Source organism: Gymnoscopelus microlampas (assembly GCF_963454915.1).
Source record: "Gymnoscopelus microlampas genome assembly, chromosome: 1".
NCBI classification, from domain to species: domain Eukaryota; kingdom Metazoa; phylum Chordata; class Actinopteri; order Myctophiformes; family Myctophidae; genus Gymnoscopelus; species Gymnoscopelus microlampas.
This window is the reverse complement of record NC_139962.1, coordinates 55,654,035-55,669,027: the sequence shown is the minus strand read 5'-3', so window position 1 is coordinate 55,669,027 and position 14,993 is coordinate 55,654,035. Positions and strand designations below refer to the sequence as shown.

General features: G+C 40.6%; 1 protein-coding gene across 1 annotated transcript; it reads right to left on the bottom strand.

Moving 5' to 3' along the window:
* Positions 1 to 1,209: 1,209 nt before the first annotated feature.
* gpib (glucose-6-phosphate isomerase b) lies at positions 1,210 to 14,993 on the bottom strand. Its single transcript, XM_084046703.1, has 20 exons — positions 14,832 to 14,993; positions 13,945 to 14,035; positions 13,547 to 13,615; positions 11,579 to 11,698; positions 10,862 to 10,945; positions 10,225 to 10,371; positions 9,428 to 9,499; positions 9,275 to 9,319; positions 9,072 to 9,125; positions 7,465 to 7,525; positions 7,227 to 7,270; positions 6,897 to 7,049; positions 6,558 to 6,687; positions 5,409 to 5,485; positions 4,884 to 5,012; positions 4,039 to 4,114; positions 3,854 to 3,920; positions 3,610 to 3,729; positions 3,447 to 3,473; positions 1,210 to 1,394 (listed from the first exon to the last, which is right to left on the bottom strand). Exons 1-19 carry the CDS (start codon positions 14,948 to 14,950, stop codon positions 3,470 to 3,472), a joined length of 1,662 nt encoding a protein of 553 aa, XP_083902829.1. The 5' UTR covers positions 14,951 to 14,993; the 3' UTR covers positions 1,210 to 1,394; positions 3,447 to 3,469.

Genomic DNA, 14,993 nt, shown 5'->3' with positions numbered 1-14,993 from the left:
TGTTTTTCAGAAAAGTTGTTATAATTAGCATCTCTAGTAGGAATGTTATCTATTACGTGCAGTGAAAGCATAATGACTAATATATTACATAAGATATACTGCTGTTTTCATGAAAGATGACACAAAGGTTTCCTCTGTAAATAACCTAAACATTTAAAACCATGTTTATATACATAGATTCAAAATGTATTATGAAATTCATTAAACAAAATATAAGTGTGTAAGAAGATATCCAAAATGGCCACTGAACGCCTGGCGGGAATTTAAGTTTTAATCTGCTTGTCTTAGAATGATAAGTAATATCTATTTTATTTTTCTTATGTGTAGAATCCATTCCTGATGTAGTTTTAAAAAATATATCAGGTCAATGTCACATGATAAAGGTCAGGTCAAGGTTAAATTTGTATACTCTTGGAGTTAGCAGTGAGGATTTTACAGTGTAGAATGAAAGTATGCAGTTATGGGTCCTGCCCCCAGACCATTGTTTCTTATTAACAGTATTTAACAGTTTTGTCAACTTTGTCCCAATCATGTCACATTTAAACTGAGTATATTTGAGTGATAAACAAAAGGACACAGACTTTAAAAGAACTGGATGGTTGCATAATGTTTTCAAGATGCATTCCTGCCTCATGTTTGTTTTTTGTCTATAAATGGATGCTGGGATGTCTGGGGATTTGAGGGGATGGAGGAGAGCAAGAGTGACCTCTGACCCTGTGTAACATTGACTAGAAACAGCAGCGGTTTAGTTAAATCTCACAGCCTAGTGCCATCTAGTGGGCTTTTAAATAATAGATCCTCTTGATTACATAAAAATAAATCACCTTTACCTAAGAATATGATTAGTTGGATGAAGCATATGCTTTTTATATAAAATGAAGAGTATTCTCGAAGCAATAGAGAATAATGTTTTATTTACACTGCCGTGTAAATAAAACAGGAGTGATGTGCTCCCACAGTCCCACTTTCCTGTTACATTTTTTTTTGTAAGTCAAGCAGCAGTGTTCTTACTTAGCTGTAATCTCTCTATTGACATTTTTTGGAAAACCAGTAAAGACATCCATATTATTGTACAATCATGCTTGCGCGTGCGTGTGCGTGCGTGAGTGCATGCGTGCGTGTGTGGACAAATAGATAGCTAATAACCAGAAGTGAAAGGTGTTAACATCGTAGCATTAATCAGAAAACACTACAGACGTGAGAACAGACTTGTGTGAAGATGTTTATTTCAAAAGCTACGGGTAGACTCAGTCTAGTGCTTAGGTCCGGTGGCGTACTTCTTCTCTGGCCCATCTGCACAGTGCATCACTTCTATGGGCACCTCTTCCTTGTGCACCTTTTCCTTGTGCAACGCTTCCTTCTTCTCATGCTTCTCGTGGTGGTCATGGTGGTCTCTAGAGGGACAGAGAAAGATTTGAACATCCCTTCCACAATGCTTAATTGAATAGAGTAGCAGTTTAGCTCACAGTAAACTAACATAGAAAAGTTGGCACCATGGCTAGTCATGATATACTGAATGACAGTAAACATAGAAAGTGCTGCTGCTTGATGACATGGAAGTGACCAGCTGCTTCTGCAAGACTCTCTTCATCCTCCAGTGTCAGCCAGGCAGATCCCTCAATCACATCTCGATCACATCTCGATCACATCTCGATCACATCACTCAATCAACTGACTCAGTCAGTCAGTCAGTCAATCAATCAATCATACCTTATTTATACACATTTTATACAGCAGTTGCAACTCAGTGTGCTTCACAAAGAAGAGATTATAAAGAAAGGAAAAATTAAAAGAGGAAGATAAAAAAAATCATAAAAACACATTTAGAAAAGAAAAGAGAAAAACTTTTTTTTTTTAAATCCAATTAAAACCATTAAGCGTAATGCAGAAACCTATAAGAAATGCTAAAAAGGTGTGTCTTATGATTTCTTTAAGAACTGTCCACGGATTCAGATACCCGTAGATCCTCCGGCATGACTTTTTGTTATAGCCTCTGGAACAGTTAAGAGACCAGTTTCAGAGGATCTAAGGGTCCTGCATGCCGGGCACATACCTAAGAAGCATTGCAGATGAGGGTGATTTAGTGATTTTAGTTAATTAAAAAACTAATACAAATATTCTAAAACTAATAGGCAGTCAATGCAGGGACATTAAAATGAGCGTAAAGTGTGCTCTGCGTCTGGTCTTTGTCAGCACACGTACTGCTGCATTCTGGAGTTGTAACCGACCAATTGCTAGACCAGACAGGAGAGCATTGCGGTAATCCAGCTTGCTAGTAATAAAACCATGCATTAGCTTTTCCGTGTCAGCCTAAGCGAGAAATGGTCAAACTCTGGTAATGTGTGCTCTCCGTCTGGTCTTTGTCACCACGCGTGCTGCTGCGTTCTGGACAGGTTGTAACCGACCTATAGCTTTTCTTGGTAGACCAGACAGGAGAGCATGGCCGTAATCATTAAAAACATGCATTAGCTTTTCACCCTGTGTGTCACCTTGAGAGAGAAATGGTCTATTTCTTAAAAGATCATTTTTTTGGGTCATTTTTTATGTGGTCCTTCAGATTTAGATCTGAATAAAAATGACAATGTTTTTGACCTGGTGCTTGGTGTTGAGTGAAAATGGTTGTAGTTTAACAGACAATTTCTCTCTCTGGGCCTCTGCCCCGATGACTGTAATGTCAGTTGTTTCTTTAAAAGGCGGACATTTCCTAACATCCATGTACTGTATATATGTTAGAGATGCAGTTTATTAAGGTGGCAATGGGGCTACAATCATCTGGGGATACAGAAATTCAGCATAGCTATGAAAATCTATTTTGTATTTTCTGATGACAGAGCCTAGTGGTAGCATGTAGAGGTTGAAGAGAATAGGGCCCAAAATGGAACCTTGAGAAACACCACATGACCACTTGAGAACTGTGCAGGAAAGAGCAACACAGTTCTCAAGAATGTTCAGCAGGATATCATGATCAACTGTGTCAAACGCAGCGCTGAGTACCACAGAACGTGGGCAGAGAGCTTTTTGGCATCAGTGTTTACTCTAAGCAAGGTCATTTACTACCTTGACTAGGGCAGTCTCTGTGCTTTGATTTTCTCTAAAACCAGATTGAAAGGCCTCAGGCACGTTGTTATTGCTTTGGAATTCATTTAACTGGTAGAACACATTTACTTGCTTAAAAGGAGGTTGGATATAGGCCGGAGTTGCATTTTTTGACAATTGGTTTGACTATGGCTGGTTTGAGTGATTCAGGAAATGTGCCGGTAAACATACATTGATTGATTAAAACCCAATAATTCCTCAGACAAACAAAAAAAATAACAATACGTTGATAGGGATCAGGTCAAGAGGAATAATCCACTTTTCTAATAATTTCTGTATCCACCAGAGTTAAATGGTCTAAAGAGCGTTTGCGGTGTGCAGGAGTCCGTTCAGAAGTGTTATTAACTGACCTTGTCCTTCATTCTGATGATTCTTATCTTATAGAGGAGTGGGGGAAAAAAGACGTTTTGGAATGTTATGACTTTTGTGAATGAGTTCAGAGAAATGAGTTCGCCTGGGTCTCTGACGGCCCATGGCCTGTGGAAGACAGAGGAAATCGTCGGGGAAGCTTACTTGTAGTACTTCTTGAGGAAATTCATAAGTCCATTGGTGGAGGAATCATGGGAGTGCACTTCGTCCTTGTTCTGTAGTTCAGGCTCGATCTTATTGGCCAGCTGCTTGCCGAGCTGAACTCTGTTGTAGAATATGAGAGAGAGAGTGGAAATGTCAGTGAGTTCAAGAGATTATTCTATACCAGAACGTTTATAGTGATTTTCCTTTTCCCCCAAGTGTTAATAATTTAAGATTCCTTACTCACCCCCACTGGTCAAAACTGTTGATATCCCACAGAACACCCTGGACAAAGATCTTGTGCTCATACATGGCTGTAAATCAAGAATAACATTTTTTAATACCTTGTTTGTAACAATATTTCCATCAATGACGTGCGATTATTACAGCAGTACTGGTTGCTTGTACATGTCACTCATGTTTTTCTCTCACCAATAAGTGCTCCCAGCATGAAGGGGTTCAGTTTCTTGAAGATGATTGAGTTGGTTGGCCTGTTGCCTTGGAATACCTGGAAACACATTTGACAATAGAGTCAGTTTCATCCACACTTTAGATTAGAAGATGAATCATCAGCATTCATCACTTGGGTGTTAGTTTGGAACACTAGGGGGCAGCACTCCCTTAGTATGCTAGCAGTCCATGGGTTCTCACTGTTTGCACTCAAGTTCAAGTTATTGTCCATGTGCACTAATATACAGTGGCCTTCAAATAATTTACTATCACAAAGACAAAACCAATAAATAGTAGGCCAACACTAATTGGAAATGACAGAAATATAAGCCTACACAACTCTTTAGCATTAATTTAGCACATTTGTAAAGAACATTTAGAGTTCAGTCATCCATTGAATTTGACAAGTAAACTGGTCTCTAAACGGGTCTCTCTCTCTTCAATGTGTCTGTTCCATCTTTGCTTTATACTGTATACTACTTTGTTACACTGTAAAGGCACCTTTTGACAAAGCTGTTCTTATCCCATTAAAACCAGGAAAGCATCTGTGTAGTTTTTGATTTCAGCTATATATAATCTCTGTCGGGTGGAAACCGGAATGTCCAAAACTACAGCTACTTTTGATGCTTTTGTGTGACGCTGTAGTATGATCAAGTAGGGCATTAATTTCAACGGAGATAAGAGGTTTCTGCCCGACAGCAACAATATACAGTATATAGGAACATTTTTCATAAAACTGTCAGGATTTAGAAGACATTTGTAGAATCGGCTTCAGGTCTTAATGGGTCAAAGCCCTTTGTTATTAAATGAGTCTTGACTTGACTTACTTTGTGTGGCAGGATCTTCTCGATGTCCTCTTCGCTGGCGCCGCTGGCTTCCAGCTCCTTCCTGGTTTCCTCTGTGGTCTTTCCCTTCATCAGAGCCTCTGTCTGTGCCAGGAAGTTGGCCTGCAGGATCTACAAGCACAACACACAGCAGGCCCTTATTAGTCCAGACTCCAGTGGTTGTCAAACTCAAACCAAATTCATACATAACAACGTGTTGCGATGCGTTGTGAGTTTGTAGATCACCTATAATAAATGTATTTGGGACCAAATTAGGGTTTAAATTAGGGTCAACCAAAATTGGTTTAGTCGATTATAAAAAAAATCGATTAGGATTTCTTTCGCGTCAATTCGTTGAAATAAAGAAATAAATAAAACAACTTATTGATTATTCTATTAATTGAGTTAAGTTATCAATATAACAATCGCTAAGAAGAAAATTGACCTTGAACACCTGTGTGAGACCAGATAAGATGGAAAACCAGCAATACCAGGACTGGTAGCCACTGATCTACATGTTGGTTTTACCTTATGGTGCAGGTTGTCTCTGATGGGGTGCTGTGACTGGGCGGGGATCAGGAAGTCGCAAGGGACCATGCGTGTTCCTGTGGGTGACACAGGTTGGTTCCAGTGTGTCAGTGGCACATTCAGTTTCATGAATACGCATTCATGTATTCAATCCAAAGGCAAACAAATAATATTTCCAGCTAACATCAGATCCATTTCAACATTTACCACTTTTAAAACGTGCTATGTCTTCTTACTTTGAGGTTGACTGTTTTTGCTATCGGTAAACCTGTCATCATACCATCATAATACATTATTTCATTTTTATTTTTCATTTTATTTTTCATTTTATTTTACACTCACTGTATTGAACATAGTGTTTTAAATGTGTCATTCTATGAATGGATTTTCATGCCATCCTCTTTTTTATGTTGACAGCAGAATATGTAAAAGTCAACATGAGTGATTTCTTCACAGACTTACAAAAACACAGTACAAATACATATGTTTAGTTTTCCCATTTATCAGCTTAATTTTTATACTGTTCCAGTTCCATTTTTGTCTGCTCATTTCTTTGTGTCATCACTTCCAATTTCACTTGTTTAATCTGTATCCTCACTGAGTTCTCTATCCTGATTGGATAAAAATTGGTATCCCGACCTGAAAATGCATTTTCTGTTTAATGAAGAGCTGGAGAGACATGGAGACTCCTGTTACTGAACAAACACTTTAGTCTAATAGACCCCTTAACAGACGACGTCACACTGGTTGCAAGCGTCATACTGGTTGCAAATTAAACCCATTCTGTCAGGTCTCGCTAGGGCGCGCAGCACTAGCCAACACACAAGAGGGGGTTGGGGTGTGCTGAAACCAGCGCACCCCGAAACAACAGGTTGAGAATTGATTGCATGAAACAATCACCTGTGCATCCAGTCTCAATGTTGGTAAACAAATAATTGGTCTATAGCAATGATTACTATCAGAATATAGAGCTATTTAACACTTACCCTACCTTTAACCACATGAGCTCTAACGTTCCTGTTCTGGGCATGTCATGAAAGGTGAACATTCCCATCATTGCAACACATCATTGGCCAAGTATAGACCCCTGGGGAACCCCCTTGTCAACAAAGAATATAGGGTTTAAGTGGTTGAAAATGAACACCTTACCTTGGTGGATGAGCTGGTAGAATGCGTGCTGCCCGTTGGTGCCTGGCTCTCCCCACATGATGGGTCCGGTGTGGTAGTCCACACGGGTACCCTGTTTAGTGACATACTTTCCATTGGACTCCATGTCACCCTGCAGAAAGAAAGAGCCCCTTTTAAGCATTATGCCTGCAGTAGATTTGCTGCTGCATTGACGCAAAGCCCAAAGCAAGACAATGCATGCACTGGCATTGTATACATGGATCCACTGTTTCTCAACGTCGGGTCCAGGGACCACCAGGGTTCCAAATATGGTCCCTAAAGGCGTGTGTGTGTGCGTGTGTGTGGCACTGGGGGACAGACCTGCTGGAAGTAAGCAGGGAAGCGGTGCATGTACTGGTCATAGGGAAGCATGGCGTGGGTCTCTGCGTGGAAGAAGTTGATGTACCAGACACCCAGCATAGCCAGCAGCACGGGCGCGTTCTTCTCCAGAGGGGCAGTGCAGAAGTGCTTGTCCTATAAAGAGGAGAGAGAGTGGAAGGTCAACTGATATTCACACAGGTTCTACATGCTTTCCACTGTGGTTCGTTAATTATGATTCAACACTGGGAAGTGAAAATCCAGTATAACAGACACTCTACTGAAGTTAAACAAGAAATGCACAGTTTCTTCATCTGATTCTGAGGTACCTACCATATAGTGAGCACCCTCCAGAAGATGCTCAAAGTTCTCCCAGCCTGGCAAGAAAAGGGACATGTCACAGAACAGCTGGATGTAAATGTTTAGATTAAATTGTACAGTCTGATATTCATAGCATGTTCACTGTGGACTTATATAGATTAGTTGACTGATGCACTGACTGACAAAATGCACATCCTCTGGTAATGAATGCAAATTGTAAACACGTTCTAAAATGATCGTTCATACATACCGATGTGCAGCGCAATGGACATTCCAATGGCAGACCACAGGGAGAAACGACCACCAACCCACTGGAAGAGAAGGTATATGCTGTATCAACTCTATTCACTATGTATCACTCTGTATCAACATTATTCACTATGTATCACTCTGTATCAACTCTATTCACTATGTATCACTCTCTCTGTATCAACTCTATTCACTATGTATCACTCTGTATCAACTCTATTCACTATGTATCACTCTGTATCAACTCTATTCACTATGTATCAACACTATTCACTATGTATCACTCTGTATCAACTCTATTCACTATGTATCAACACTATTCACTATGTATCACTCTGTATCAACTCTATTCACTATGTATCACTCTGTATCAACTCTATTCACTATGTATCACTCTGTATCAACTCTATTCACTATGTATCAACACTATTCACTATGTATCACTCTGTATCAACTCTATTCACTATGTATCAACACTATTCACTATGTATCACTCTGTATCAACTCTATTCACTATGTATCACTCTGTATCAACTCTATTCACTATGTATCACTCTGTATCAACTCTATTCACTATGTATCAACACTATTCACTATGTATCACTCTGTATCAACTCTATTCACTATGTATCACTCTGTATCAACATGTTTTAAAGATAAATGAACTGAGCGCCCCAGGGGTCTATATACTTGTTCCCATCCTTTTTTCCTCTACACCTTAATGTCTTTGCCAAAAATAGCTGATCTACAAGCTCACAACGCTTTGCAACGTGACGCGCTGTGAGCTTGTATATCTGCTATTTCTTACAGAATGTTGGATTGGAGGAGTAGGACGGGGGCACTACGTCCTACGTGGGGGGCTCCTCACTGGCAGTAGGGCACAACAACAGTGGCAAGCAGTGGGAGGAATGAATTGGCATAATAACGACAAAACAATATATATATTAGCTACTCTAAATGTAGAAATAAATATAAGAATGTTTGCATAGTTTTGCAGAACGTTCACCTATTATGACATGGCCAGAATAGGGATGCATTGCTAGGATTCATGTGGTTAAATATCAAGGCATTTTTCTCACTTCTGGTCTTGGGACAGGAGATGTGCAGGCTGAAGATAGCACAACACTTGACCATTCAACACATGTTACAGGTGGTGTTCTCACTTCTAACACGAGAATGTCACCTGTAACATATACTGTACTTGTAACCGGCAGCAAAACTTCTGCAAGGCGGCCGTTTCTCCTGTCACATAAAGGCCATATTAGCGCTTCAAATACCGACAATGTAACTAAATGTAGCTACCTGACCTTTGATGTGACCGCAGCCTTTACAGTAACCTCTGCAGGAGAGAAGGTCGCGACCAATAATAACACTCCTCAGAGCTGTGCTGCAGAACGAGGCTTCTGATTACCAGGCAGCTGCTGGCCAGAGTGCCTGTCCGACTGCTTCACAGGTCAAGAGTCTATCCTATTTATAGTTCCTGTCTAAGCGCCGCATCATAGTTGGGTGGATGAATACAGGACCTGTATACAGCCTGTATTCATCATCTGTATTATACTGTACAGGACCTGCTGCTGCAAGTGTGTGTTTGCTTCAAAGTACACTCACATCCCAGAACTCGAACATGTTCTCTGTGTCAATGCCGAAGTCCTTTACTTTAGGCTGGGGGAAGAAACAAAGAGAAAAGGGGCATGATGGTAACTTGACCATATTCACATTTTTGCTCTAACTTCATACTGTATAAATGCGGATTGCCTACATTGTCCTTGGTAACAGTGTCTTGTGAATGAACTATATACACTGGAACTTACTGCGTTGGTGGAGAGTGCCACAAAGTGCTTGGCAACAGCTTTTTCCTGTCGAGGCACAAGGAAGAGATATTTAGAACAGAGTATATTATCTACCTAATGTTTATGTACAGAGAATGAATGCACTGCTGCTTTCTTGGCCCGCTCAGAACTCACGTCTTTGGCATGCTCAAGGAACCATTCCTTTGCAGACACAGCATTGGTAATGGTCTCCTGGGTAGTGAATGTCTGCAAAGACATAAATAAGAAGTTACATAACCAAGCATACTGTACATTTTAACCTAGGTTTTGGCTGCAACATTAACACACATTGTGTTTGTAAAACAACCCTGAGAGAAATTTAAATATACTGTTACTACTATGAAAGATGGATTATATAACATTGGCTTGTGTGTGACTTGGAAGAGCACAACACAGCTCACAGTCCTATACAGAACAACCAGACTCCTCCGTTTGCATGGAAAGTCCAATGACACCAAGCAAACCTTGTCAGTGCAGGGACACCCTAATGTAAATCATCATCTACATATCGACACAGTGTGAACATCTGAGTCGCTTGGCATTTACTGTACTGGCAGCAATAAGTAAATAAGCCATGCCGAGCCATGTGGCCCATAGGGCAGGATGTCCTGTTTCTGTAGCGTGAGGCAGCTTGATATACAAGTACAACCCCTGGACATGATGTGCAAGTACACACCGCTAGTATGTAGCACTGTAGCAGGGACTTAACCTCAATTCAACCCTTGAGAGTCAAGCAGGGAGACATTGGGTCCCATTTTTATAGTCTTTGGTATGACCCGTATGATGTCCGAATCTCAGAGCAGACACTCTATGGCAGTGATAGTGAACTGAAATTCACTCTTAAGTAATGTGTGTCCATAATGCTGTCTTGTCTTATACATCTTTAGAGATGTGAAGTAGAGTACGTTGTTAAATGTATGCAAATGAAGCACCTTTGATGCGACGATGAAGAGGGTGGTCTCCCAGTTGAGCTTCTTCAGGGTCTTGTGCACGTGTGTTCCGTCAATGTTGGACACGAAATGTACGTGGGGTCCGTCTGCTGAGTATGGTTTCAGGGCTTCGGTAACCATCAGGGGGCCCTAAGAATTCAATATAAAACAGTTAGGTGATGTTAAGGTATTAGAATGAAACTGTATCTCAACTGGTTTGGAACCGTATATTGCATTGACCATAAAGTCAGTCAGGACTCAGTTTATTATTTATAGCACAATATTCCTATATTATTTTCATTTGTGTATATATTTGTTTTTTTGTCAGAATAAAAATCAACTGTTTTTTGGTTCCTGGCCCACAGGAGTATAAATGCTGTCATACAACAAGTAATTAATCCATTACTCCATTTGCATTTGTTCATGACATGTATTATTTTGTACATATTTTATGCTACAGTATGTTGAATACATAAGACCACAATGGAAACAAGTCCCCAGAACGTTTTTGTGTTATCCTTTTACCCTTAATGTATGACTGTACTGTACCACATGCTGTTTACATTTCTGACTAATATAGTATTCAATCAATCAATCAATCAATCAATCAATCAAAACATGCACCATTTCAGCCACTCACAAGGTCAGATCCTCCGATGCCAACGTTGACGACATCTGTGATTTTCTTTCCGGTGAAGCCCAACCACTCACCATGGCGAACTCTCTGTATTAACACAGCAAAGGTCTCAATCATCACACTTGAACACCATCCTAGTCTGCATTAAACAAAATCACTGAGAGCTCCTTTAACCACGTAAACCCTGTTATAATACTTCATTGTATGTCAATGGCAAAAATAGCCTACAAGCTATTTGTTTTATCGTAGCCTACAAGCTCACAATGCGTTGCGTTGTGAAGCATTGTAAGCTTGTAGATCTGCATTTTTTGCCAAATGTTTGCCTATTTTCACTGAATGTTTACATGCCCAGAATAGGGACGCATACCCTATCTGTCCCTATTCATGTGGTTAAATTACTTATTATTTTTTTAATGACAAACAATTCAGTGTGTGAGTGACATACCCATAATATGTTGGTTCATTGGGTTTATTTGACAAATGTCAGTTTACTAAAACACAGTTCCCTGGACAGAAGATATACGTGAAATATAAGGAAAAGCTCAGTATAACGGTTCAAGAATGTATTTCAGTTTGTGGTTCTTTGGAATGTGTGAGGACAACATTTAAAACTTGATGACAATGACCAAATGTATCGATCACTCTACTATGTGAATAAGAAAAGAACACACTTCACTTTGAGTATTGCTGTAAAGGCTGCTTGGCTCAGGTTTCACTCACGTGAACAAATCCCTTCATCTTCTCCAGAACCTTGTTGACTTCTGGCATGACATCCTTGCCATGGAGCATGATGGGCGTGTTGGAGCGGTTCCTCAGAGCCACGTGGAGAACGGCACGGTCCTATACACCACCAGCCACAGGCCAGGAGATATCACAGATACATTATGTAAGAGATCATCATAGTCTATGATGATCTCTTTCATAGTCACGCTGCCAGGCAGGCTACTAGAGGTCACATAGTTAAACAAAAACCCAGAACAAATGCGGTATGCAGATTTGTAATGTATATGGTACACGTTACCAACTACGATCACGGAAGCACCCAGTAAGACTATGTGTTGCACCCTGTCTGTCCGTCCGTCCGTCTGTCCGTGTGTGTGTGTGTGTCTGTCTGTGAACAGCTAATCTCCGGCACTGTTGGCCCGGTCGCTGCGAAACTGTGCATACACACTCCCTGGATGCCAAAGCATTGGCATTTTCAGATGGGCCTGTTATAGCCCCACCGTGAGACCAATTTTTGCAAAACACATTTTTTTATATAACTCCTACAGATTTTGTCCAAACATCACGCAAATCGGTACACAGTATCTCTATAGTCATGTGATCAACACGGATTCGTCCAATTTTTCATATTCCATCCTGATTGGCTAAGATTGGTTTCCAAAGTTTGCAGGATTGGTTTGTTTTGAACAAAATGCCTCACATCATGAACGCAGCATGCGATTTCCACAAACTTTTGCACACATTCCCACTATCCCGAGGAAGAAAAGACACCTGAAAATGTTCAAATCAGCCTCGTGGTGGCGCCATAACAGGCCGATTTACGTTTTCACCTATAACTGCATCTCTGTGAAACTTTGCATGCACACTCCCTAGAGGCCAAGAAAAACGTTGCCCTGCATTTTTCACATCTGCCTTTTAGAGCGCCACCAGGAGGCTGACTTTTGTATAAAAGAAATTGCTGTTACTCGTTCAGATTCTGTCAAAATATCTCACAAATCGGTACACAGTATCTCTATAGTCATGTGATCAAGACGGGTGTGTCCGATATTTCATATTCCATCCTTATTGGCCCACATTGGCTTCCAAAATTTGCAGGACATAGGTTTGTTTTGAACAAAATGCCTCAAATCATGAACGCAGAGATTTCCATGAAATTTTGCTCGCACATTCCCATTATGCCGAGGAAGAAATGCCACCCTTTTCAACTGGCCTGTTATAGCGCCACCAGCAGGTCTTTAGCATAACACATTTTTGGAACAAAATGCCTCAAATCCTGAATGCAGTGTCCGATTGCCGTGAAAGGCCTAAGAAGAAATGGCACCCTTCCTATTATAGCGCCACCAGGAGGCCACAATAACCTACCTGACCTGGCGGAGACCTGTGCTCCGAGGAGCACCTTTTCTATTTTTCTATCAATTACACACCCCATGAAGCCTTGAATTCATGACGATCTTTTTGTTTTTGTCGCATTCCTAAGCCAATAATTTGATGACCGGCCGAGTGACTCAATGGAGACTTTTTGAGTCTCCTACCGGAAACTCCGCCGGTCATCAAATTATTGGTTTAGGAATGCGACAAAAACAATCCATGAATTGAAGACTCCATGGGGTGACTAATCGATAGAAAAAAGCCATTTTGGGCTTCCCTTTAAACTATCCCTTTAAAAAACTCCTTAAAAGACACATGATCAATAACCCTAATGTTAACTGACCTGAATAACCTTGATGGAATATGATTGTATAGGCTATCATGCATAGTTATTTTACTTGACTTTTATTCTATTGAAAATATTTTAGTAGGACTGTTACTGTTGTATGTATTGAAGAGTTGCTGTACTTTGGTGGCAGCTAATGGGGATACGAATGAATAAAGCATAAAGAATATGGGGTTCCACAGATACAGTATTCACAGAGACCAATGTTAATATATCAAATATTTGTGGTCATTTTACGGTATAATGCATACCTCAGTGAAGTTGATCTTCTCTGCATTGAACATCTTCGCCCTGGCAGCCTCTACTCCTCTTGACTTGGCCTGTGGACAAAAACACAATACAGTGAATATTGTGATAATCCTTTGATAGATGATATCTGCACAGTGCAGTTGGTTGTGTTTATTTTCAGTGTCTAATGAATGAAACCTTCAAAACTATACTTCCAAGGAATCATAGGATACCATGCCAACACGTGGTAGTTATTTCAAAGTCTCCGTTTTGGTGGGCTGCACACAATCAGTCACGACAAATCAAGACCGCTTTTGATGAGTGGTGTGGATGGATGATGAACACAAATAATGGCTTAATGATAGCAGTGGAAACATTTCGAGTACCGTACAGTCAATCATGCTGACAGACAGGAATTTACCAGCTCCATCAACATCTTCATCACTTCCTCAGTGACGAGGTTCTTGGAGAAATCCAGGAGGATATCTCCATGATCAGACTTCAATGTTGTGCTGTTGAAATACACAATGTTGTCAGACTTCACGCTGGATTAAGATGTGTAAAAACTAGACAATGGCTGGAGGAGGTTTGGGGCTAGTTTGCAGATACACTGTTGGGTAATAAAATATATATCCTAGTCAGCCACTAGTGCAGTGGTGGCTGGTGGGCAACCGCCTCTTTTTAAGCTACCAGGTGTTCAGATGAGGCTATTGAGGTGTTCAATTGAGTTGATGGAAAACAACCATTAGAAACCATTATTGTTTGACGTGCACAAAACGTTTCACCCGAGATAGTCAGAGTTTGTGTTATTACCTTTATTATTCATATTAAATTACTGACTTATTCTTGTATTATTCCAATTGGCAGCCTATACTAAGACATAAAAGCAATGTTGGTGTTCACTGTCTGGCATCTGGTGATCACACAAGCCTGGGAAACGGCTAAGTGATCATGTGACCGAAAAGGTTGCCCACCCCTGTTCTAGTGTGTCTGTATCCCTGAAGAACGTCACTACCTGACCTGTGCAAGAACCCCTTATGATTGGAATCGGTGTGTGTACCATAATGGTTCAGGAAGCCTTTATGCAGGTGTTCTTCAGTGTGTTTCAACATTTGTGATCAGAACAACATATACATTAGGGTTTAAGTGTTTAATCAGACTAATCATTTGGCACTGTATAAATATGATAATAAGATGAACTATAACACACCACTGTCACTGAGAATTGGTGACATTAGTAATAAAATGAAAATATGACCACTCTCAGCATTATGAAACACAAGAGGATAACATTTGCGAGACGCATACCTGAACTTGCTGAACCTCTCAGGGTCGGCCTCGAACATGTGCCTCATGTTGAGGTTCAGGGCATGGGCCCTGTACCATTCCTGCAGCTTGAGGAAGATGGGGTCGTGTGTCAGTCCCATAGTGTCTGGTCAAGAGGCTGTGGTCCGTCCTGCTTAACGTCTC

Coding starts and splice junctions, on each gene's coding strand:
- gpib (XM_084046703.1), bottom strand. CDS start 14,950: ATGGGACTGACACACGACCCCATCTTCCTCAAGCTGCAGGAATGGTAC. Junction 9,500..10,224: donor TCTTCATCGTCGCATCAAAG/GTGCTTCATTTG, acceptor ATGTCTTTGCAG/ACATTCACTACCCAGGAGAC. Junction 7,050..7,226: donor TGGAGGGTGCTCACTATATG/GTAGGTACCTCA, acceptor TCCTCTTTATAG/GACAAGCACTTCTGCACTGC.